Source organism: Branchiostoma lanceolatum, chromosome 8, assembly GCF_035083965.1.
Source record: "Branchiostoma lanceolatum isolate klBraLanc5 chromosome 8, klBraLanc5.hap2, whole genome shotgun sequence".
NCBI lineage: Eukaryota > Metazoa > Chordata > Leptocardii > Amphioxiformes > Branchiostomatidae > Branchiostoma > Branchiostoma lanceolatum.
The window spans coordinates 12,258,385-12,280,503 of NC_089729.1; the positions used below are offsets into that span (position 1 = coordinate 12,258,385).

A 22,119-nucleotide genomic window follows, 5' to 3' on the forward strand; every position below is an offset into this window, starting at 1 on the left:
AAAAATGTACCGTCCCGACACTTATATCTCTGCTTCTACACCATCATAAGGCAGCTGTCATTTCTGATGGTTAATGATCAGTCCCCTCTTGAGATCAGACCTTCGAGTCTTCTGTAGTTTAACAGACCAATTACTGAGCTCAGATCAAACATATCTGTAAGGGTAAGTTGTAGTGTTGTCATTGTGGATCATTCAACCATGACATCAGTGGGTATTGTGTGTGGCATTAACGGCTTAATGCCGTCACTCAGAGGAAGCAAGGTCATTCAGCGTTGAGATAATGTGTTACGAATGTGTCACTTTTAAAGCAACGAATGAATGCGCTCAACTTGAACATCTTTAAGAATACTCTTGCGTCAATGGCTTGACGTAAGCTTGTAGGTGCAAACACACGTCTCCGTTAAACAAACACATACTTTCTCATTGCGTAGAGAATAACCACTCAGAAAGTAAAAGATTAAGGTTTCTCAAACGTCGTGGTCATTGTCTTTTACTTACGTTAAGGGGAACATATGTGGTATTTTGTTTGTCTCAGACTCAGTCACAAAAACGTTGTCACGTAATTGTAACATTTGTAAACAAAGTGAACATGTTTAACAGGTTTGTACCGTGATTGGGTTCAAAGGCCAAAGTGTACTGTGAGGCTGACGAAATAGCGTTCATGAGGGAGGGGGGGGGGGCGTATAACTTTTTCTGCAGCCACAGTGGCAGCGCCGAATGGCAGCCGCCCCAGACCCTTGCGATCTAGCCCCGCCAAGTGTGCGCTCCCTCGCAATTCAGCCCCTGGCTGCGAAGAGAGAGTAGTCGGCCTACCCAATAATGATTTTTTTTTTTTAAATAAACACCATCATGAATTCTTTGTGTGATTGTGTTGTGCCTTTTGACCTAACATGGTGTTCTCAACGACGGGAACACGCTCATCACATACATTAAATGATTCAAAACAAACAAGGTACCTTTTTCAAGTTGATAATGGAATAGCCTGCTCTGTGGATTTGATGATTCTTCACAAGTTTCAGTTCAATCGGCGTTACAATAACCCAAAACGTTTTGATTTAGATTTTTCTGTCTTGCCCGCTTCTTATTTCTTTCTTTTTTTTGGTTTATTTTTCAGCCTTTTACGGATTTGTTCATAGCTACTGCATAGAAGTGTTGATATGATACGTTGACATTTTAGTTCAAATTTTGTAGTCAGCCATTGTCCTAGCCTCACTTGTTAGACCAGATAGGCGTTCCCTGCAAATGTCATCTCAATTTGTCATTATATAGCGTTTGAATATGGAACAGTTCGTACTCGATGTTTTGGGGCCAAACTTTGAGGATTGTGTACCTTGTGTTCAGTAGTGAGCGATATTTCCACACCTGCTCTCTCAAGGTGGATCTTACGGTGGGAAATTCGTTACTGCTCTCCAAGACTGTACGTCCGTCAGGCTTATGGGCTCAGTCTTTGTCAGCAGTATGATTTTGCCACGGGAAGATCTGATTGAAGACTACCAACACCACCTGCTAATTCGGTTGTTGACTCGTAAAAGCCATTCACGTTGGGATTTTATTGGCCATGGTCAACTGAGTGTATACATCGCGCTTCAGGTACGAGTTTTTACCTCTTCTGTCTATCGGGGAAGGTGTACTATTTCACTTTGAAATGCATAGGTGTGAAAAATTGCATGTCACACTTTGCTGACTACTTTTCGTATTTTATCCGAAAGCTTGAAAGAAACGTATAAATCTCCCAAACCCACAGATTTATCAGCTATCTACCAAAACAAATGCTTTCCACGCCACTGCGTGGAATGAACATACAACAGCTGTTACGCCACCAGGCACAGACAGAAAACTACCTGCCCTCTGACCTAGGTCTACTTCAGTGTGACAGCAGTTAATCATTGTCACCAAAAATTACGCCTGAGGCAACCACAGGACAACGAGGCGAAACTATTTGACCCTCGACCTTTTGTGTCGATCGATTAGATACTTGTTTACGAGAATGAGCGCGTGCCTCGTTCACTCCTAATGAAATAAATGCGGGTTGTCTGAACACGGATCATTACTGTTTCTGGTACTTTGAAAAAGAATATGTTGCCTGCTAAGGTAGGTGCACTTACTTTAAAACAAACAATGTTGTTTTGAGTAAACATTGAAGAATGGCTGACCTCGACTTTTGATTATGTTGCTAAGGGGTTGGCATTGTCACATAATATCTCATAGCAGTGATTATGTTAGTAGCACTCAAATACCATGCTTGTTTCAGTTGTAACAACTTTGACTTGCCCATTATTTCTCTTTTTCAACACATTACTGACTAATACTGTTGTGAAAGATGGCACATCAGACGAGTCTCTCGTTACCAATTTATTTGCAAGGCCACAGCAGTACAGAGAAGTTTATATCAAGTAGGAGTAGCTATAAAGCTTGCTGCGTTTTTACTTCCACTTATTCTACATTTATTTCTACTACGCCCGTTCTTATTATCTCAAATTCTATGGAAATAACATTTAGCTACAACCAATTCCATCTGAAAGTCCCATACGTTCACGGACTACATCTTTTTAATGCAAAAGTCTAGCATTAACTACTGCAGTTTCTCAAATAAATAGAATGTAGCAATATCAGAACAATAATTGCTTTGAGCATTAAGCTTCAAAACTACAAAGTAGAAAACGCACATACCACTATATATTACTTACTATCTGCAACTAAATGGCTGCTTTTTCATTTGAAAAAAATTCTACATAGTTAGTGGTGGGCATTCAAAAGACCACCCTAACAATTTGAACAAAATATTGAGCAAGATGAAATGGAAGCACAAGATATCCCCTTTGAATCCAACACTAGTACTAACATTATCCACTACAGCTCGAAACATATTGTAGTAGTTGCATTCTACATTCTATGATTCCAGGCGCTCCGGGGTCAGCTATCTTCAACAGTATTGTTGTCGCAGTTGTCCTCACAGCTGACTGCGGTGTAAGCACTACTTACGACCAAAAAGCCAGCCGCTTTCTGAATAAAGGGTAAATATATATCAAAGTGGTTGAAATATTTTACTTACTGTTGGATATAATTATTCTAAGTAGAGAACTGTTTGAATGCACGTTTGAGTCATTTGAATCCACTTTTGTCTAAACGGATTTGTGGAACTGGAAAAACTGGAAAGTATGCAAACTGCATGGAAATATCTGGTACATTTGGACCCTTGTCTGATTCAAAAGCGGACCTATATCAGCCTTTGTGGAATGAAGCAATCACAACTCTGAGGGTGCAGCCAGGCATGATCAAGACTAACTTTGAAAAGTTATAACTACACACATAGATTTTGGGCTAACCACATTACCAAGTTTGTTTTGCCATCCCCAAACAAGAGTACGTTTAATATCGTTACCACCGAATTGTTTGAGCGAGTCATTTAATTTCACTGTGTACTGTTCACAGTATCTTCTGGAACCGGACTTTATCCGGAGTCCTCGTTTCTTTTATCGTATCTTGTAACATACTATAGAACTATGAAAAAAGAACTTCTCCCCATACATTAAGTCTATGTTGTACCGAAAATAGAAGCAGGAGAAATGCAGAAAATTGCATTGAACTAATTAATCGCACGTACCTCTATCTTTGGCAAAGGAAGGCAGCTCCGCTCCACGCCCCGTTGTTGCACGTCCTAACAGAGCTGCCGCTCACATAGGTGTAGCGTCTCCTGCAACTGAATGTGCAGGTCTCTCCATGTCGGTAAGGCCAGAAGCAGCCCCTACGGCTCACGCCCCTCCCCTTGAATGGGGTACTACAACCTTAATGTGGAATAAAATAAAAAAAAGATAGAAACTCAAACATCTCAACTGTGCCTGTTGTGAGTCATTACCAACATAGGATTACTCACGGCTGCTTCAAGCTAAGTTGCGGAAATGTTGCAAACATTAATAGCTGTAAGTCCGTTAATTCTATGCTGATCATATAATTCTGTGTGATTCCAGCTATGCCTAAAGCCCCTATCAAAGGTAATGTCAAAGGTAACCCTATGTATGGTCTATAAAATGAACGCCTGTAAAGCTAGATATCTTGCTTCGTTGCTGTGTATGTGGAAATCAACATTTTGGGCTATGTTTGAAGCTTTGAAAATGTCAAAGTAGGATGTTTTTGGATTTCAATCTTTTATCAGATGTATTGTTTATAAAAAGAAATGCTTCTAGAGGTTAGTGTCTTGTTTTGTTGCTGTGTACTTGTCCCCGGAAGTCTGACAGGATCAAATCTAAATTAGGAAATTTATAACCACAAGCTGTCAAGCATAGATTTTGGTCAGTACCAACCACATGGCAGAGATTACTTTTACAGTTCCCCTGACTACAGCAAGTTTAATACCGGTACCGTTACCATTACGTTGATTTGGGAGGTTCACTGCGTACTGTTCTCAGTATCTTCTGGAACCGGCCTATATCCAGTGTTCTCTCTTGCAACAGACTATGAAATTATGACAGATAAAGTTATCCCCATTCATTAAGTATATGCTGTGCCGAAAATAAAAGATTAAGAAAACGACATTGAACTAAGTGAACGTACCTCGTTGTTGTTGTGCGCAAATGTATGCAGCTCCGCTCCACGCCCCGTTGTTGCACGTCCTAACGGCGCTGCCGCTCACAAAGGTGTAGCCACTCCTGCAACGGAAATTGCAGGTCTCTCCGTTTTGGAATGGCCAGTTGCAGCTCCAACGGCTCACGCCCGCCCCGCTGGGTGGGGAGCCACAGTCTTAATGTAGAATTGAAAAAAAAAACAGTAGAAACCATAAGATTGCGTTAGGCTGTTTCAAGCTACATGTAAGTTATCGAAATTCTGCTTAACTTGATAGCTGTTAGCTTTTTAATTCTATGGTGTTCATAATTATGTATGATTCCAGCTATGCCTTATATGTACCTAGAGGCAACGTTGCACCAAAGCTAGCTCGTTCTTGTTAACCAAGTTGAGACTCTGTTGAATAAAATCACATTGGTGCCAACACGAAAACACTAACTTTGAAAATACAAACACTGTACATGCTGTAAGTATACATTGGAGGATGGTTGAGCTCGACTTTGAATATTTTGCGAAGTGGTTCATATTGTTACGTCATGTCAAATTTGACCTGGTTTCTATGTCTCTTTTGCTATACATGACTGTTATAATGAGATGGCACACGAGAAGATCCTCCCTTTACCATTTTATTTGCAAAACAACAACACCACAGACTAAAGTCAAGTCCCCAGCATAAGCATCAGAACTTTTAAGATAGTGAGATTATAATAACCGACGAAATGCACTTTCAAAACCTAAAGCATATTTAGTCGGTTCTTATCATCTCACTTCTATAAGAAGAACCTTTTTTCTATGATCGATTCCCCGTGAAAGTCTTTGGGGGTAATCATGAGCTTCATATTATTGATACAAATGTCTGACATTGACTATTCGTGCGCAGGCGCGGAGGTAAGCGGCAGCAAACACGAGTGCTCCCGAGAAATTTCTCTTTTTCACGTATCTAAGTACCAATTTCCTTGACTTTTTCATTTTGACTTAGGGCATAAGTCATACGTAAACGTATTGTGAAGCTGTGATATTGGTAAATGCTGGCTTATTTAGATTTTGAACCAATTTCCTGACTGTTTTGTAACCGACACGTAGATGTGGGGAGGGCGACGACTCTAAAGTAGGGAGGGCAACTTTAGGTACGAATTCCATTTGAAGACGTATCATTATTATATGGTCTGCCAGGGAACTTGGACAACTTATATATCACGTACAGATAGTTGTTATCAATTTTTTGCACCTATATTTGTGGATTCTGAATGAATTCAAACATGTCGGCGGCGCGTCCCGGCCAACTGTAGTCATTTGCATATGAATCTGATGCAGAGTGGGGAGGGCGAGTGAGTGATTTCATGTTTTGTAGGACGATATTTGTACCGAATTACATCTACTCTGATAGCTTACCTACTTAATTGGATTTCATACGTTGTTTGTTCTGATTTTGTGGTGTAAACTTGTGTGGTAGAAAACTGCTTGGTGGAAACTGCGTGCCAGCGGCCGCGGTATACGGTAGATTCTGTGTAGTGTAACCCGGTGTGGTGTAACCCTGTGTGGTGTAACCCTGTGTGGTGTAAACCTGTGTACTGTAAACCTGTGTGGTGGTATAGCCAGTGTGGCGGATACCTGTGTGGTGTAGCCTGTGTGGCGGAAACCTGCGTGGTGGAAATCTGTGTATTGTAAACCGGTGGTGGTACAGCCAGTGAGGCGGATACCTGTGTAAAGTAAACAGGTGGTGGTACAGCCAGTGAGGCGGAGACCTGTGTAAAGTAAACAGGTGGTGATACAGCCAGTGAGGCGGAGACCTGTGTAAAGTAAACAGGTGGTGATACAGCCAGTGAGGCGGATACCTGTGTAAAGTAAACAGGTGGTGATACAGCCAGTGAGGCCGAGACCTGTGTAAAGTAAACAGGTGGTGATACAGCCAGTGAGGCGGAGACCTGTGTAAAGTAAACAGGTGGTGGTACAGCCAGTGTGGCGGATACCTGTGTAAAGTAAACAGGTGGTGGTACAGCCAGTGAGGCGGTAACCTGTGTAAAGTAAACAGGTGGTGGTACAGCCAGTGTGGCGGATACCTGTGTAAAGTAAACAGGTGGTGGTACAGCCAGTGTGGCGGGAACCTGTGTGGTGTAAACCTGTTGTGTTGGTACAGCCAGTGTGGCGGAAATCAGTGTGGTGTAAACCTGTTGTGTTGGTACAACCTGTGTGGTGTAAACCTGTTGTGTTGGTACAACCTGTGTGGTGTAAACCTGTTGTGTTGGTACAGCTAGTGTGGTAGAAACCTGTGTGGCATACGTCTGTGTGGGTGATAATTTTTCAATAACAAAATGGAACTCCATTACACTTGCATTTTCCTGGCCCTTTGTCTGATGCTTGGCAAGGCTCAGCCAGGAGCACAGCCAATAGACAAACACGAGATAAAGGACGTACATGTCACATGCGACTTCAGAACTGACTGCACCTCTGACTGGGCTACGTTTGCCTTTATGATTAAGCACAGTGGGGTGAATGGGACTCATTTCGGTCACAAGAAAATAATGATGCACAATGATAGTACAAAGTTATCATTGATTATGATTTTGCTTCTAAGTGGAGATGTCGAGATAAATCCTGGGCCTAGACCGCCAAAGTTTCCCTGCGGGAGCTGTAACAAAGCTGTACAACATACCCATACTGCAATTTGTTGTGACGGCTGCGGTAAATGGTATCATAAAGACTGCATTGAGCTATGTTCTCAGGTGTATACTGCATTAGAAACACACCAATCATACTCGTGGATTTGCTGTGACTGTGGCATACCAAACTTTGCATCAGCTATGTTTGACATAACTGATGATACTTTTCATTCAGTAAACTCATTTGATACACTGAGCTCTAGTGCAAGCTTGACAGATGACTCCCCGGTTGCTACATCCACTCCACTTAGATCTAAGCAGGGTAACCCAAATATGAGGGGTCGTGGTTTCAAAAAGACCAATGGTAAACTCTTACTGGTAAACTGCCAGAGTATTCGAAACAAAAAAGCCGAACTGGCGACTGTAATTGACACGTACAAACCAGATATAATAGCAGGCACAGAGTCATGGCTCAATCAAGACATAGCAAGCAGTGAGATATTCCCTGACAACTACATAGCTCACCGTAAAGATAGACAGACTGGCCCTGGAGGTGGTGTATTCCAGGTTAACAGGGATGATTTGATTGTCACACACAGGCCAGATCTAGACACAGACTGTGAGATCATTTGGACACAGACTCAACTAGCAGGAAAGAAACCACTAATGATTGGTACATACTATAGACCTCCATCGGACCAGGGCAATAGCCTGGATGAACTGGACAAGTCCATAAGTAAGATGGGACCTAAAATTAACTCTGACAACGTGATCATCCTTGGAGACTTTAACACACCTGGTATAAATTGGGATGCTAGCACTACAGATAACACTCAGAGCAATTCAGGACAGGCACAGAAGCTACTGCACTTAGTGGATAACCATGGGTTATTCCAAACAGTTCAAGAGCCCACTAGGAATGGTAATCTCTTGGACCTGGTCTTAGTTAATAACCCAAACATAATCGAAAAGACCACAGTAGTTCCTGGAATAAGTGACCACGACATGGTATTGGTGGATGTCAACCTTGCACCCAAACAAAACAGGAAACCCAAGAGAAAAGTGTACATTCGAACTAAAGCTGATGAACCGGCCATCAAGAGTGACCTAAGTGATTATGCAACGAACTTTAACAAACGAACCGAGGATATGTCCGTGACACAGAAGTGGGATGATTTTAAAGACAAAATAAAGCACACGATGAACTTGCACATCCCTAGTAAAACAACATCAAGCAGATACAACCTGCCTTGGTTCAACAGAAACCTAAGAAGGCATTGTCGTAAGAAACAACGTCTTTACAACAAAGCTAAGAGAACAGGGCGAGAGGAAGACATGAACAAATACAAGAGAGTTAAGAAGGGCGTACAGAAAAGCATAAGAGCAGCACATTCAAAATATGTGGCAGACATACTGGGGGAAGCCATAATTGACAAACCCAAAACATTCTGGTCATACATAAAAGGCCTAAGAAGAGACCTTGTCGGCGTAGCCCCTCTAAAGATTGGTAATTCCATTGTCAGTGATAGCGAGAAAAAAGCAGAGGCACTCAGTTCACAGTTTAAAAGTGTGTTCACAGAGGAAGACACAACAAACATGCCAACTCTCGGACAGCCCTGTACCCCTCCCATGGAACACATAGTGATTTCCCCTAATGGTGTCGAAAAAATGCTCCAAGGTCTCAATCCATCTAAAGCATCTGGTCCAGACCAAATACCTCCTTGGTTCCTCAAAATGACAGCCACCGAAATAGCATCTGTGTTAACCAATATTTTCCAACACTCGTTAGACACAGGAGAAATTCCCAAAGACTGGAGGGATGCAAATATATGTGCCATTTTTAAAAAGGGAGATAGAGCTGTCCCCGGCAACTACCGACCTGTATCACTGACCTGTATATCCTGCAAACTACTTGAACACATTATCCATAGTCATGTCATGAAACACTTAGAAAGTTTCAACATATTGACTGACTACCAACATGGATTCAGAGCAAAGCGATCCACAGAAACACAGCTTATATTGACAGCTCACGACATAGCTGGCGCACTGAACAGTAAAAAACAGGTAGATCTAGCAATTCTTGATTTTACTAAAGCTTTCGATAAAGTCCCACATAGCAGACTCATCACTAAACTAGAGCACTACGGAATTCAAGGCACCACACTAAATTGGTTGAAGGCTTTCTTGACCAATAGGGAACAGACGGTAGTGGTAGAAGGCAAGGCCTCAGCTCCAGTTAGAGTTGCGTCAGGCGTACCACAGGGAACTGTTCTGGGACCGTTACTCTTCCTCCTGTACATAAATGACTTACCAGACCAGCTTGATTCAAATGTTAGGTTATTTGCCGATGACTGCCTGTTATATATAGAGTTGTCCACACAGAGTGATTCACAGCTTTTGCAAGAAGATTTGAACACACTCGAAGAATGGCAAAGCAGATGGCTAATGCAGTTTAATCCGGAAAAATGTTACATCATGCATATAACAAACAAACGAAACCCAATTGTAACCACCTACCAGTTCTGTGGACAGGCTCTAGCAACAGCAAAGAGCCACCCGTACCTAGGCGTTACATTAACAACGGGGCTAAAGTGGAACACCCATATCAACAAAGTAACAACTAAGGCTAAACAGACATTGGGAGTGATCAAACGTAATTTGTGGGCATGCCCAGCAAAGGTAAAATCACTTGCATACACGTCTCTAGTAAGACCAAACCTTGAATATGCTGCAACAGTTTGGGATCCATACACAAAGAAGGATATAGATAAACTCGAGAGGGTGCAGAACCAAGCTGCCAGATTCTGCACGAACAACTATGAAAGGGGCGCCAGTGTAACAAAAATGAAAGCAGACCTGCAATGGATGTCACTTGAGGACAGGAGAACAATGTCCAGACTTTGCATGATGTACAAGATGACTAATAAACTTGTGGACGTACCGACTGATAAGTATCTAATGCCAGCTCAGAAGAGGACCAGAAATAGTCATGCTTTTAAGTACCAGAGTTATCAGCCAAGGATTGACGTGTTCAAAAATTCGTATTTCCCGAGAACCATAGTAGAATGGAACTCGTTGTCATCAAGTACTGTAGGAGCTTCATCACTAAGTAGCTTTAAAGAACGGTTGCAGTCAGATATGCAAAGACTAGGTGTAACAGACCGTTCGGTGTAATATGACCAGCTGCTGCCGCGCCGCGTGCCTGCGAAGCTGGTGTGTTACGCCTGATGGCGGTTATACCGGCTATATAGATACAGATAGATACAGATACTACTACAGTTTCTTGAATTCGAATACATAGGATGCAGAAATATCAGACAAGTATTGCTTTGACATTGGTAAAACATAAAGTGATCGTCGTCTGGTAGAAAGGGGGCAAGTGTGATTTGTGTGACACCCTGTTAACAGCCCCAAGGCCACGGGGCTCTACCCCAGGTTATCTTTACGCAACAACAACAAACACCGATTCTAGTGTATGTGTGTCTTCATTGGCAACCGACGTATGAGACCATAATGTCTCTCATGACACAGTACATTTACATGTTATAACAATAATGATAATAAGAACTATATGTAACCATGATTTGGGAAGAAAATGGAGGTATTCTGATTGACTAGGGCGACCAGTGGGGGAGGGGTACATAAGTTGACCTCACGTGTAGTCAAGCCTGTATCGAGCATTGTGCAACCGAGTGAGAAAGTTTGCCCAATTATGGCTGCAACTGCCAAGTAACCCATTGCCAGTTTACGTGTGCACTGGGGTAGGAAATTGTAAACAAAAGTTATATCTAAGGCCAGCACTTGTTACCTATACTGTACACGTTTTAAAAGTCATAAAACAATTTTGAGATAATGATCTTTTCACATTTAAGAAGATCTTTCAATCTTTGTGCAACCGAGTGAATAAATAAGTCTCCCAAATTAAGGCGCTAAATGTCAAGCTGGCAAACACAAACACCTGGCAAAACCTTTCGGGGGATTCCCTCGCTCATACATATTCATATATAACAATGGTTCCATTCATGCTGTCATGAATATTCAGCAGTTCGGCTTACTTCAATGAGCATGGACAATATGTCTGATAGGCATCACATGATGCCATGTTTCCTCTACCGAGAAAACGATTATGACGTTTGTATTGTCCAGACCAAGACGCACTGGCATGAATACTCAGAAGCTCGAGCTGGTCGAGTTTTAACAAGATTATGGATTATTTAATAATAGAATTTACCTCTTGATAGAGGAAAATTGACATTCACTTTGTTTATGTTTTAAATCTAGTAAGAAGTGAAGTTCGTGAATATCCTGAAGGTTCAAGAAGGTTATGACAAAGGGGGTCTTTACAAAAGTAAATGAGGATAACTGACCTTTTCGAAAAGCAAACACTGTACACATCTCTAGTCTTTTTTTCTTCTTTTTTTTCTAATAGATACTCATACGAATGGTAAATATGACTTCCCATCATTGCTTGAATGCATTAAAACAAACTAAAATTCCAAGTGCACTTTCGAACACGTAAGAAAACTGCCACATGGTCCCTTTTAACATGCTAACCTCTACTTCCCCTCATTTCTTTTATCAACGGCTAAAAGTTGATGATCTACAGTATTATCTTTCATGGCGAGACTCTTGGCTGTTTGCCACTTGCAGTAGTCCAACAGGTTGGGCTAATGTGCCTCCCCATCATCCTCTGCGCTTGACATGTCACGTCATAGGTAGCAGCTTTGTCTGGGCTGTAAACATCTTCATCGAGTTCTAAACCACCCATAACGTTCACACACTCGTAACTATGTTTTTAAAATGCCATAATTGATACGTATGACTGATATCTAGTAGCTAACGCCTCCTTTACACCGGAGGCTACTACCACCGAGCGGCCAAAGATCTGACAGAGCTCAACGAATTTTATACTATTCGAAAAAGAACGAATTCATGTTACGTTTTGGATATTGTTTTGTCCTTTAAACCATACCTTCGCGTCTTACGTTACATTCCAATTGTGAAGATAGACATCACACAATTCTGGTCGCCATCTTGTGGAAAGGGGGCATAAGTGCTATTCTAGATCTGTGTGACATCTTCTTTAATAATATCAACCAACTTACGTTCAAGACCACGGGGCTGTACCCCGGGTCATCTGTATGCGACAACAACGAACGCGGCCTCTTGTGTTTGTGAGTCTTGATTTTGGCAAACAACCGACGCATGGGACCATAATATCTCTCATAATACTTGTCCCCAGAAGTCTGACAGGATCAAAACTAAATTAGGAAATTTATAACCACAAGCTGTCAAGCATAGATTTTGGTCAGTACCAACCACATGGCAGAGATTACTTTTACAGTTCCCCTGACTACAACAAGTTTAATACCGGTACCGTTACCATTACGTTGATTTAGCAGGTTACCATCAAGTTGTTTGAGCTATAGCTAGTCATTTACTTTCACTGTGTACTGTTCACAGTATCTTCTGGAAGCGGCCTATATCCAGAATCCTCTTTTGCAACAGACTGTTATCACAGAAAACGTTCTCCCCATACATTAAGTCTATGTTATGCCGAAAATAAAAGATATATAAAACGACATTGAACTAAGTGAACGTACTTCGTTGTTGTTGTTCGCAAACGTAGTTAGATCCGCTCCACGCCCCGTTGTTGCACGTCCTAACGGCGCTGCCGCTCACATAAGTGTAGCCACTCCTGCAACGGAAATTGCAGGTCTCTCCGTTTTGGAATGGCCAGTTGCAGCTCCAACGGCTCACGCCCGCCCCGCTGGGTGGGGAGCTACAGTCTTAATGTAGAATTGAAAAAAAAAAACCACATAGTAGAAAACATAAGATTGCGTTAGGCTGCTTCAAGCTACATGTAAGTTACCGAAATTCTGCTTAACTTGATAGCTGTCAGCTTTTTAATTCTATAGTGTTCATAATTATGTATGATTCCAGCTATGCCTTATATGTACCTAGAGGCAACGTTGCACCAAAGCTAGCACACTTATTCAGCTCAATTTAGACAATGTCCACAAGGCTGATTTTACCAAAAATTAATCTAATTCAAAATTCCAAATGCCACATGGTTACATCGCTTACTTGAGGAGGTACGTCGACGACGACGACGGAACCATGCCTCTGACTCCCAGACGAGGGCGCAAACAAGCAGTACAACCAACAAAGTCCTGGAGGTGGAAACAACGCGGATTGTCAGAATTAAAACAAAGCTACAAACGCATCGCGTAACGTTATATGATATGTAACGCAACACAAAACGTTTGTGCTCGATACATTTTCAATAATTGCTTTTTTTCAAAACTATTGACGACTGAAAATCTAACAGAACATTCAATTCAGTTTAAGTTATAACCATACATACTGCTGTTATTGTCCGTAGCAAAAAGTACCGTAGCATAAACATTTTTACGTTACTCTTTTTGTTGCTATTTCCCCCCTCAAAAAAATACCGCCAAATCAATATGGATATTTCCCAACCTCTCACCAGTCGAATTATCACTCCCCAAATATTTGACAGTTTTACTTAATCATTCTATGTACTGCATGGCATCTCACCTCATGTTGGTGCGCACTTGGACAACACGTTTTCAGTAGCAGTGGAGTCAGACTGAGGCGTAACACACCTGTTGGTTATTATTATAGTCTTTTTGACAAAGATAATTGGGTTCTTGGTAAAGGAAGCATGATATCATATCTAAATATAAAGACTGCTATTGTTCACGTTCATTCAATTGACTTCTGGTTGTGAATATTCATGAGAATCCTGACGTTTTCATGAATATTCATGGTCACGGTAAAGTCCCCGAACTTTTTCATGGGTGGGTCTGTTTTTTGGGGTACGTTGTTTTTGTCGTCTCTCTCACGCAATGCAGGGCAAAGGTGGTACCATCAGAAGGGTGACGACCGACCAAGTAGGTTTTCCTTGGACCGACCGAGTCAGTATACACCAACAAGAACAACAAATATTACTTAGCTATCCTATATTCATCTTGTAACACTTTTTAGGCAATTCATTACAACGAAAACCAGTTCGTGCTTATCAAACATATCACTTTGTGACAAACCTTTTAGGCAAACCTAGCTGGCTTGATCATGATTATGAGGTGAACTAAGCCCCTATCTACTAGAGACAAAGTAGCGACCAAAATTGGATTTGTGTGACCCTTGATGTGATAATTGGAATGTGATGAATGATGTGAACGGATGGTTTAGAATATAACAAATAACACAAAGCGTAAGAGACTCTAGCCAGGTCAAGTTCTTTATCTTCAAAATTCGTGAAGCGATCTGCCCAATCTTTGGTCTCTGCGCTTTTGCATGCAGTCTCTAGTGGAGTTGGGGTGGGGGGTGTTATGAATATGCATTTATGACCTTTAGATTTTATTCATGAATATGCATGAAGTCGGTAAAGTCGTCTATCGGTCTGATTTTCTTGTTTCGGCCCTTTTATATCTATACCAAATCCAGTTCTATTTGTGTTGACCTGTATAAATGCACAGTTGTAATTAAGTCTTGAGACTCGGTTTTGGCGATCCTCATTGCTAATCGTGTTCAAGTACCAACTAGATAAATCACTTGATGGTCGTCACGAAGATTACACATCATGTCTTCAACGAATAAAGCCTTAGTTTTGATGTTAATGACGTCATTTCCGCTACACACAATAGAGAGCAAAATACAATGAACACTAAACTTCTACCAGTACAACTAAACGCTATATAAAACGCTATTGCTCTGGTGTGAAACATTGGTCTTCACCACAAATATAAGGATAACTCAACTGTCCTGCTTATGGATAAAACATGGTCAAATACTGGGATTATCTTATCCATGCTTGTCCAATAGGGTATAACCTTCTTGGTTTACCCGAGTGATGTTACTTATGAATATTCATTGCTGACCTTTAGATTTCATTCATGAATATTCATGACGGAAAAGTTGTCCGATCGGCCTGACGCAACACAGGCTCAAGATTGTGCAATCACAAGGGGAATGAACTTTTTGAAGTTCGTTCCCCTTGTGATTGCACAAGGGGAATGAACTTTTTGAAGTTCGTTCCCCTTGTGATTGCACAATCTTGAGTTTAAAATCAGAAAGGAATAGCTTTCAGCCTCTTTTTTTCAACTTAGGAGGTTTAAAGATGCTTGCTTTGCCAAGCCATTCACTATGGTAGAATGCTCCTTTTTATGGAAACCAAGTATGGTACAATGTACCTTGTGAATAAGGTTTTAGCTCTGTATTATGAGATTTCGGCTTCTTTTTTATTCCAATAGGAGGTTTAAAAATAATTTCTTAAGACAATACGATGGGATCCACCGACTGGCAGAACACCTGCTTTCCATGAACCACTTATAGTACAATGTACCTTATTTTGGCCTTTTTCACACACAACAACTCCAGTTCCATTGTTTTGACCTTTACAAATGGTATCTAGAGGATTATTTCAATCGTTCTTGTTAACCAAGTTGAGACTCTGAACCAAGTTGAGACTCTGTTAAATAAAATCACATTGATGACGTTGTTCTCCTCCAAAATACACTGAAAATAATTAAGATCATAGTGGCCAACGTTTTGAGTGACAGAGAAAGGTATCAGTAAGTTTCTAGAATCCTGACCCGTAATGCCCCCCCCCCCTCCCAATCGTGATTGACAAGCTCTATCCTACAGAAGGTTTCAGGATGCAGAAATATCAGACAAGTACTGCTTTGACATTGGTAAAACATAAAGTGATCGTTGTCTGGTAGAAAAGCAAACATTGTACGCATCACTGTTCTTTTTCTAATTTTCTCATAGATACTGATAAGAATTGTAAATACTCCATTGCTTGAATGTATTACTGTTAAGTTCAAAATTTGAGTGGCTTCAATTCGCATTTCTATTGATGATACACCTAGGAAAACAAACTAAAAGTCCAAGTGCACTTTCAAGCACTGCCACGTGGTCCCTTTTAACATGCTAACCTCTACTTCCACTCATTTCTTTTATCAACGGCTAAAAGTTGATGATCTACAGTATTATCTTTCATGGCGAGACTTTTGGCTGTTTGCCACTTGCAGTAGTCCAACAGGTTGGGCTAATGTGCCTCCCCATCATCCTCTGCGCTTGACATGTCACGTCATAGGTAGCAGCTTTGTCTGGGCTGTAAACATCTTCATCAAATTCTAAACCACCCATAACGTTCACACACTCGTAACTATGTTTTTGAAATGCCATAATTGATACGTATGACTGATATCTAGTAGCTAACGCCTCCTTTACACCGGAGGCTACTACCACCGAGCGACCAAAGATCTGACAGAGCTCAACGAATTTTATACTATTCGAAAAAGAACGAATTCATGTTACGTTTTGGATATTGTTTTGTCCTTTAAACCATACGTTCACGTCGTACGTTACATTCCAATTGTGAAGTTAGACATCACACAATTCTGGTCGCCATCTTGTGGAAAGGGGGCATAAGTGCTATTCTAGATCCACGCGACATCTTCTTATCAGCCTTCTTCTGTTCAAGGCCACATGGCTGTACCCCGGGTCATCTATATGTGACAACAATGAACGCGGCCTCTTGTGTTTGTGAGTCTTGATTTTGGCAAACAACCGACGTATGAGACAACAATATACCTCATGATACAGCACATTTGCATTTCAGTAGGAATCACTACTTTGGTGCTATATTATGTAACCATGATTTGGGAAGAAATGGAGGTATTCTGATTGACTAGGGCGACCAGTGGGGGAGGGGTACATAAGTTGACCTCACGTGTAGTCAAGCCTGTATCGAGCATTGTGCAACCGAGTGGGAAGATTAGCTCAATTATTGCTGCAACTGCCAAGCTACCCATTGCCAGTTTACGTGTGCACTGGGGTAGAAAATGGTAAACAAAAGTTCTGTCTAATGCCAGTACTTCTTACCTACACTGTACACGTTTTAAAAGTCATAAAACAATTTTGAGATAATGATCTTTGCACATTTAAGAAGACACTCTTTCAACCTGTGTGCAACCGAGTGAATAAATAAGTCTCCCAAATTAATGCGCTAAATGTCAAGCTGGCAAACACACATACATGGCAAAACTTTTTCGGGGGATTCCCTCGCTCATACATATTCATATATAATTATGGTTCCATTCACGCTGTCATGAATATTCAGCAGTTCGGCTTACTTCAATGAGCATGGACAATATGTCTGATAGGCATCACATGATGCCATGTTTCCTTTACCGAGAAAACGATTATGACGTTTGTGTTGTCCAGACCAAGGAGCACTGGCATGGATACTCAGGAGCTCGAGCTGGATGAGTTTTAACAAGATTATGGATTAATCAATAATAGAATTTACCTCTTGATAGAGGAAAATTGACATTCACTTTTTTTAAAGTTTTAAATCTAGTGACAAGTGAAGTTCAGGAATATCCTGAAGGTTTAAGAAGGTTATGACAAAGGGGGTCTTTACAAAGTAAATGAGGATAACTGACCTCTTCGAAAAGCGAACATTGTACGCCTCTCTGTTCTTTTTCCAACTTTCTCATAGATACTGATAAGAATTGTAAATACTCCATTGCTTGAATGCATTACTGTTAAGTTAAAAAATTTGAGTGGCTTCAATTCGCATTTCTATTGATGATACACCTAGGAAAACAAACTAAAAGTCCAAGTGCACTTTCCAGCACTTAGGAACACTGCCACGTGGTCCCTTTTAACATGCTAACCTCTACTTCCGCTCATTTCTTTTATCAACGGCTAAAAGTTGATGATTTACAGTATTATTTTTCACGGCGAGGCGACAAGATTTTGGCTGTTTGCCACTTGCAGTAGTCCAACAGGTTGGGCTAATGTCCCTTCCCATCATCCTCTGCGCTTAACATCTTACGTCACGGACAGCAGCTTTGTCTGGGCTGTAAACATATTCATCAATTTCTTAACCGCCCATAACTTCCATATTCGGGCAACTATGTATTTCAAAGATCTTCAAACGCAGTAATGTTTACGGTTGAGACTTGGAGCGCTATCTAGTAGCTGACACCTCATTTCCACTAGAGGTTACGACGGCTGAGCGACGGGTTCGTGACAAAAGATCCCCAGAGTGCACAGCGAATTTCATACTACTACATAACAAACGAATTCAAGTTACGTTTTGGATATTATCTTGTCTTTTAAATCATACTTTTACGCCTTGCATTACATTCCAATTATAAACTAGAGAATCACACAAGTTTGGTCGCCACCACAGTGGGGAGGGGACCTACTGTAAGTGCTATTCTAGATCTGTGCGTTACCGTGTTGACATCCTGTCAGTTTTCCAAGGCCACGGAGTTGTACCGCAGGCTGTCCATATGTAGCAACAACATCAGACGCTTCAGGGGGTGTCTTTGTTCGCAGATAACCAACGGATGAAACCACAATGTCTCTCATTATACAGTGTATTTACGAGTTACTACGTTTGTGCCATAAAAAAGATGTATCGATAATTCTGAAAAGCTAATGGGGGTCTTCTGATCGACTAAAGCGACCAGTGGGGTCATACGTTGACCTCACGTTTATCGAGCATTGTGCAACCGAGTGAGAAAGTGTACCCAACTAAGGCCGTGCAACTGCCAAGCCCCATTCTACCCGTCTACGTGTGCAACCGGGGGTAGAAAATGGTAAAAACTTATTCAAAAAGTTTAGTTTATACTGGTCCTAACTGGTTATTAGTACTGTTTACCATCCCCACAGACTTTGAAAGGCGGTAGCACTTTCTCATTTTTAGATAATAACCTTTTCATGTTAAAACAGACATGCTTTTGAGCATTGTGCAACCGGGTGAGAAAGTCTTCCCAATTAAGGCCGCAAACGTCAAGCTGAAAGCCCCGTCAACCGCAAACACTTCTCTCCAAGCAGAGGTTTGGCTCGGGCTGGATTTTGACGTGATTTTAGGTGTCTTGTCGAGCTTTCTATTTTGTTTGGTTTTCTTTGGTCTGGTGACAAAAAGAAAACTGGACAAAATAGAAAGACCGACAAAAATGCCTAAAATCACATCAAAAACCTCTGCTTGGAGAGTACGCAAACACCCGGACAAAACTTTGTTGAAAATTAATCCCAAATCAGTTTAAGCGAGGACACTATGCAATGTCCTTGGTTTAAGCAATAATAGTCTAACAGAAAGTATAATCGTGAAGGCTTAGCAGGCCTTGCGAAATTTCAATAAACAACAGCATTTAAGTTACTGAATTAGCAGTGACTGGTTCCACCAGTAGAATCTTTCCAGGTCCGTGGCTTTAATTTTCTGCTCGTTAGTTCGTTCGGTACGGATTAGTGGTAGCATTTTGTAAAACAGCAAGACGGGCAGCCCATGTGGAACGCCATATGAGTTTATTTCATAGTCTCTACCAGACTGACTACGCTGGCTAATGCTTTGCTCCCATTTCCTGACTTTTCTGGTCAATTATTCCCTTTTGCCGAATTCTACTATCCTTCCCCCGTAGGAACGCCTGCTGGAGGCTAGTTATTTCAATCGTCCATTCCGAAAACTGTTTACATACCATGAATATGTGAAACTGCTAACAGGCAACATGTGAGAAAGCTTGTGGAATGTAATCATTTTTCTCTTCCTCAGTTTCCACTGATAACAGAGAGTACCGATGCAATCAGGACCAAAAAGCCTGTAACAGTCATACGAAAATACCAACATATAGATATGCTTGTGGAATGTACTGATATGTCTGGGTGCCTCAGTTGCAATGCGTGGGCTACTTAGAAATTCGTGGCATGTATTGCCCTGGCTGAGGTAATTTCAAATGCATGGTACGAATCCGTAATCACCAAAAAGACAACGTCAGATATCTACACATGGCAATGAAAAGTCAACAAAAGTCTTACAAATTTAAAAAATGGAATGCAGTGAATGTATGTTTGTGTTTGAGTGTGTTTGTGTGTGTGTGTGTGTGTTTGTGTGTGTGCGTTTGTTTGTGTGTTTGTGTGCGTGTGTGCGTTTGTGTGTGTGTTTGTGTGTGTGTGTGTAAAAATGTGTGTGTGTGTGCGCGCGCGCTTATGCGTGTGCGTGCGCGTGTGTGTTTGTGTGTGTTTGTGTGTATATATATTGGTACGTGTGTGTGTGTGTGTGTGTGTGTGTGTGCGTGCGTGTGTGTTAGTGTGTGCGTGTTTCTGTGTGTGTGTGTGTATATATATGTGTGTGTGTGTATGTGTGTGTGAGTGTGTGTGTGTGTGTGTGTGTGTGTGTGTGTGTGTGTGTGTGTGTGTCGAGTCAGTACTACCACCTCCCGAAGAAAAAGCATGTCCCACCCACATGATGAATAAAAGATCAGAAATGTATTCTTATTCAACGGATAGCAGACAGCAGTGCAGTTAGATAGCTCTTCTCAGATTGACCTGGTACTTCAATTCAGATCTCCATCTTCACCGATTCAGCTCTAAAACTGTTCACACACTTATAGCCAACAAATATTTCCTTACGTGTTCTATCGAGGTCGATTCTGATGACGAAATGGACTCCGAGCAGAAGCCAACTCGATGCAATGTGAGTACCGAATCTGTAAATGTTTTCTTTAAAAGGATCACCAGTCCTGATATTTCAACTGAGGACAACGCTACATCCTTCCATCTTAAAAAAAGAAATAAGCATTATATTCTTCCGTGAATAGTTGCATGAAGATGCCACAATGTAAAACCATCAGGAACATTGGATCTTTCTCAAACACAATCTAAGTAGCGTCGAGAAATATCCCCAGTCCTTCCAGCCCTGAAAAAGGTAGCAAATGCACTAAAACTATGGCAGGTAAGAAGAGCTTGGTTGGGTGCAAGAAAACTCCTATATTCATTGTGGTTTTACACTGTGAGAATCTACATGTGGCTTGCTTGTCACCTCTTCCTCTGGCACAACAGGGTAAATCTATCAATCTATAGCATGAGAGATTGAAAGATAAACTGATTCACAAATCAATATCTGGTCGAAGGTAAAAACTCGTTACTTCAGTATCGAATACCACATTTCAGTTTTGACTTTTGACAACAAATTGTATGACTTTTTGTTCCCTTTTGTTCCCCTTAATGTCCATGTGTAGAAATCTGTTTGTTTTAAGCCCAACACATGTCATGTATTCTTTTTGTATCTATGAATTGGTAAGACTTGAAATGACTTCAGACACAACAATACAAGATCCTACGAGTATAAGTAGGGCACTGACTAACCCTAGCATGCATAAATGTAATATTAGGCACCCAGACATATCAGTACATTCCGCAAGCATATCTATATGCTGGTCTTTTTGTATGGCTGGAACGGCTTCAGGTAGTGATTGGATCCCTCCTTGCAATCTGTGGCAGCTGAGACACATTATTACATTCCACACGTTGCTTGCTTCACATATACATAGTTGGATGTTGTTGTTGATTGGTGCGTGGCCAGTTTTAGGATTGACGATTGCTAAAACGTCGTATAACTTTTGACGTGAGCTGCGCGTCTTGCCGTTTTGCGAAATCCAAAATAATCATCCGTGCGCGGATGTTATCCATATAAGTCAGTGTGGTCCGACATAACCGCCAGATAATTTCGTTCAAATTATTGAAAACGCCAATGACAAAAAAAGCACCGAAAGAACCATACATTCAGCACCAAGGACAAACGTCGCTTAAGTTTTACTGATTACCTTATTTCCATGTCTGCAGATATTGCCAGACAACGGCGACGTCGCACCAGCGGTATCCATTACCGGTGTCCAGAAAGACGAAGCGACGCTAGCGCGTGTGCATACAGAAACTGGAGAACAGGGCGTTGGTCAACCTGACAGTGGTGGCAATCCGTCCACTATGCCCTCTGTCGTAACAGTCTCGCATAGAGAAGATGACGACGATGACAACAAGGATGGAAATGTTCTAGAAGAAAGTGCTGTAACCGCTACAACCGACCCAGGTGGTGCTGATACGGAATCGTGTGCTTCTGCATACGCGACAA

The 22,119-nt window shown here is 41.4% G+C and overlaps 2 protein-coding genes across 3 annotated transcripts; both read right to left on the reverse strand.

Annotated features, from left to right (window-relative positions):
• Nucleotides 1–2,339: 2,339 nt before the first annotated feature.
• LOC136439506 (P-selectin-like) lies at nt 2,340–18,713 on the reverse strand. Of its 2 annotated transcripts, XM_066434923.1 has the most exons (5): nt 18,446–18,713; nt 13,725–13,792; nt 13,251–13,336; nt 4,552–4,737; nt 2,340–3,785 (listed from the first exon to the last, which is right to left on the reverse strand). In XM_066434923.1, the coding sequence occupies exons 2-5, from the start codon at nt 13,727–13,729 to the stop codon at nt 3,607–3,609; spliced, it is 456 nt and encodes a 151-aa protein (XP_066291020.1). In that variant the 5' UTR covers nt 13,730–13,792; nt 18,446–18,713; the 3' UTR covers nt 2,340–3,606. The 2 variants fall into 2 exon arrangements, 1 of the variants encoding a protein (XP_066291020.1); XR_010756544.1 differs by lacking the exons at nt 2,340–3,785; nt 4,552–4,737; nt 18,446–18,713 and adding an exon at nt 12,500–12,952 and having other exon boundaries at nt 13,725–14,200.
• Nucleotides 5,435–10,428, reverse strand: LOC136439504 (uncharacterized). Its single transcript, XM_066434921.1, has 2 exons — nt 6,762–10,428; nt 5,435–6,728 (listed from the first exon to the last, which is right to left on the reverse strand). The coding sequence occupies exons 1-2, from the start codon at nt 7,062–7,064 to the stop codon at nt 5,949–5,951; spliced, it is 1,083 nt and encodes a 360-aa protein (XP_066291018.1). The 5' UTR covers nt 7,065–10,428; the 3' UTR covers nt 5,435–5,948.
• Nucleotides 18,714–22,119: the final 3,406 nt, after the last annotated feature.

What these genes read in the sequence shown, in the direction of transcription:
- LOC136439504 (XM_066434921.1), bottom strand. Translation starts at nt 7,064, where the DNA reads ATGAGTCCCATTCACCCCACTGTGCTTAATCATAAAGGCAAACGTAGC. An exon ending in AGGTTGTACCAACACAACAG is followed by an intron (nt 6,729 to 6,761) that starts GTTTACACCACA and finishes CCAACACAACAG; the next exon opens with GTTTACACCACACTGATTTC.
- LOC136439506 (XM_066434923.1), bottom strand. An exon ending in TCGTCGACGTACCTCCTCAA is followed by an intron (nt 4,738 to 13,250) that starts GTAAGCGATGTA and finishes TTCTACATTAAG; the next exon opens with ACTGTGGCTCCCCACCCAGC. An exon ending in TTGCGCACAACAACAACGAG is followed by an intron (nt 3,786 to 4,551) that starts GTACGTTCACTT and finishes TTCCACATTAAG; the next exon opens with GTTGTAGTACCCCATTCAAG.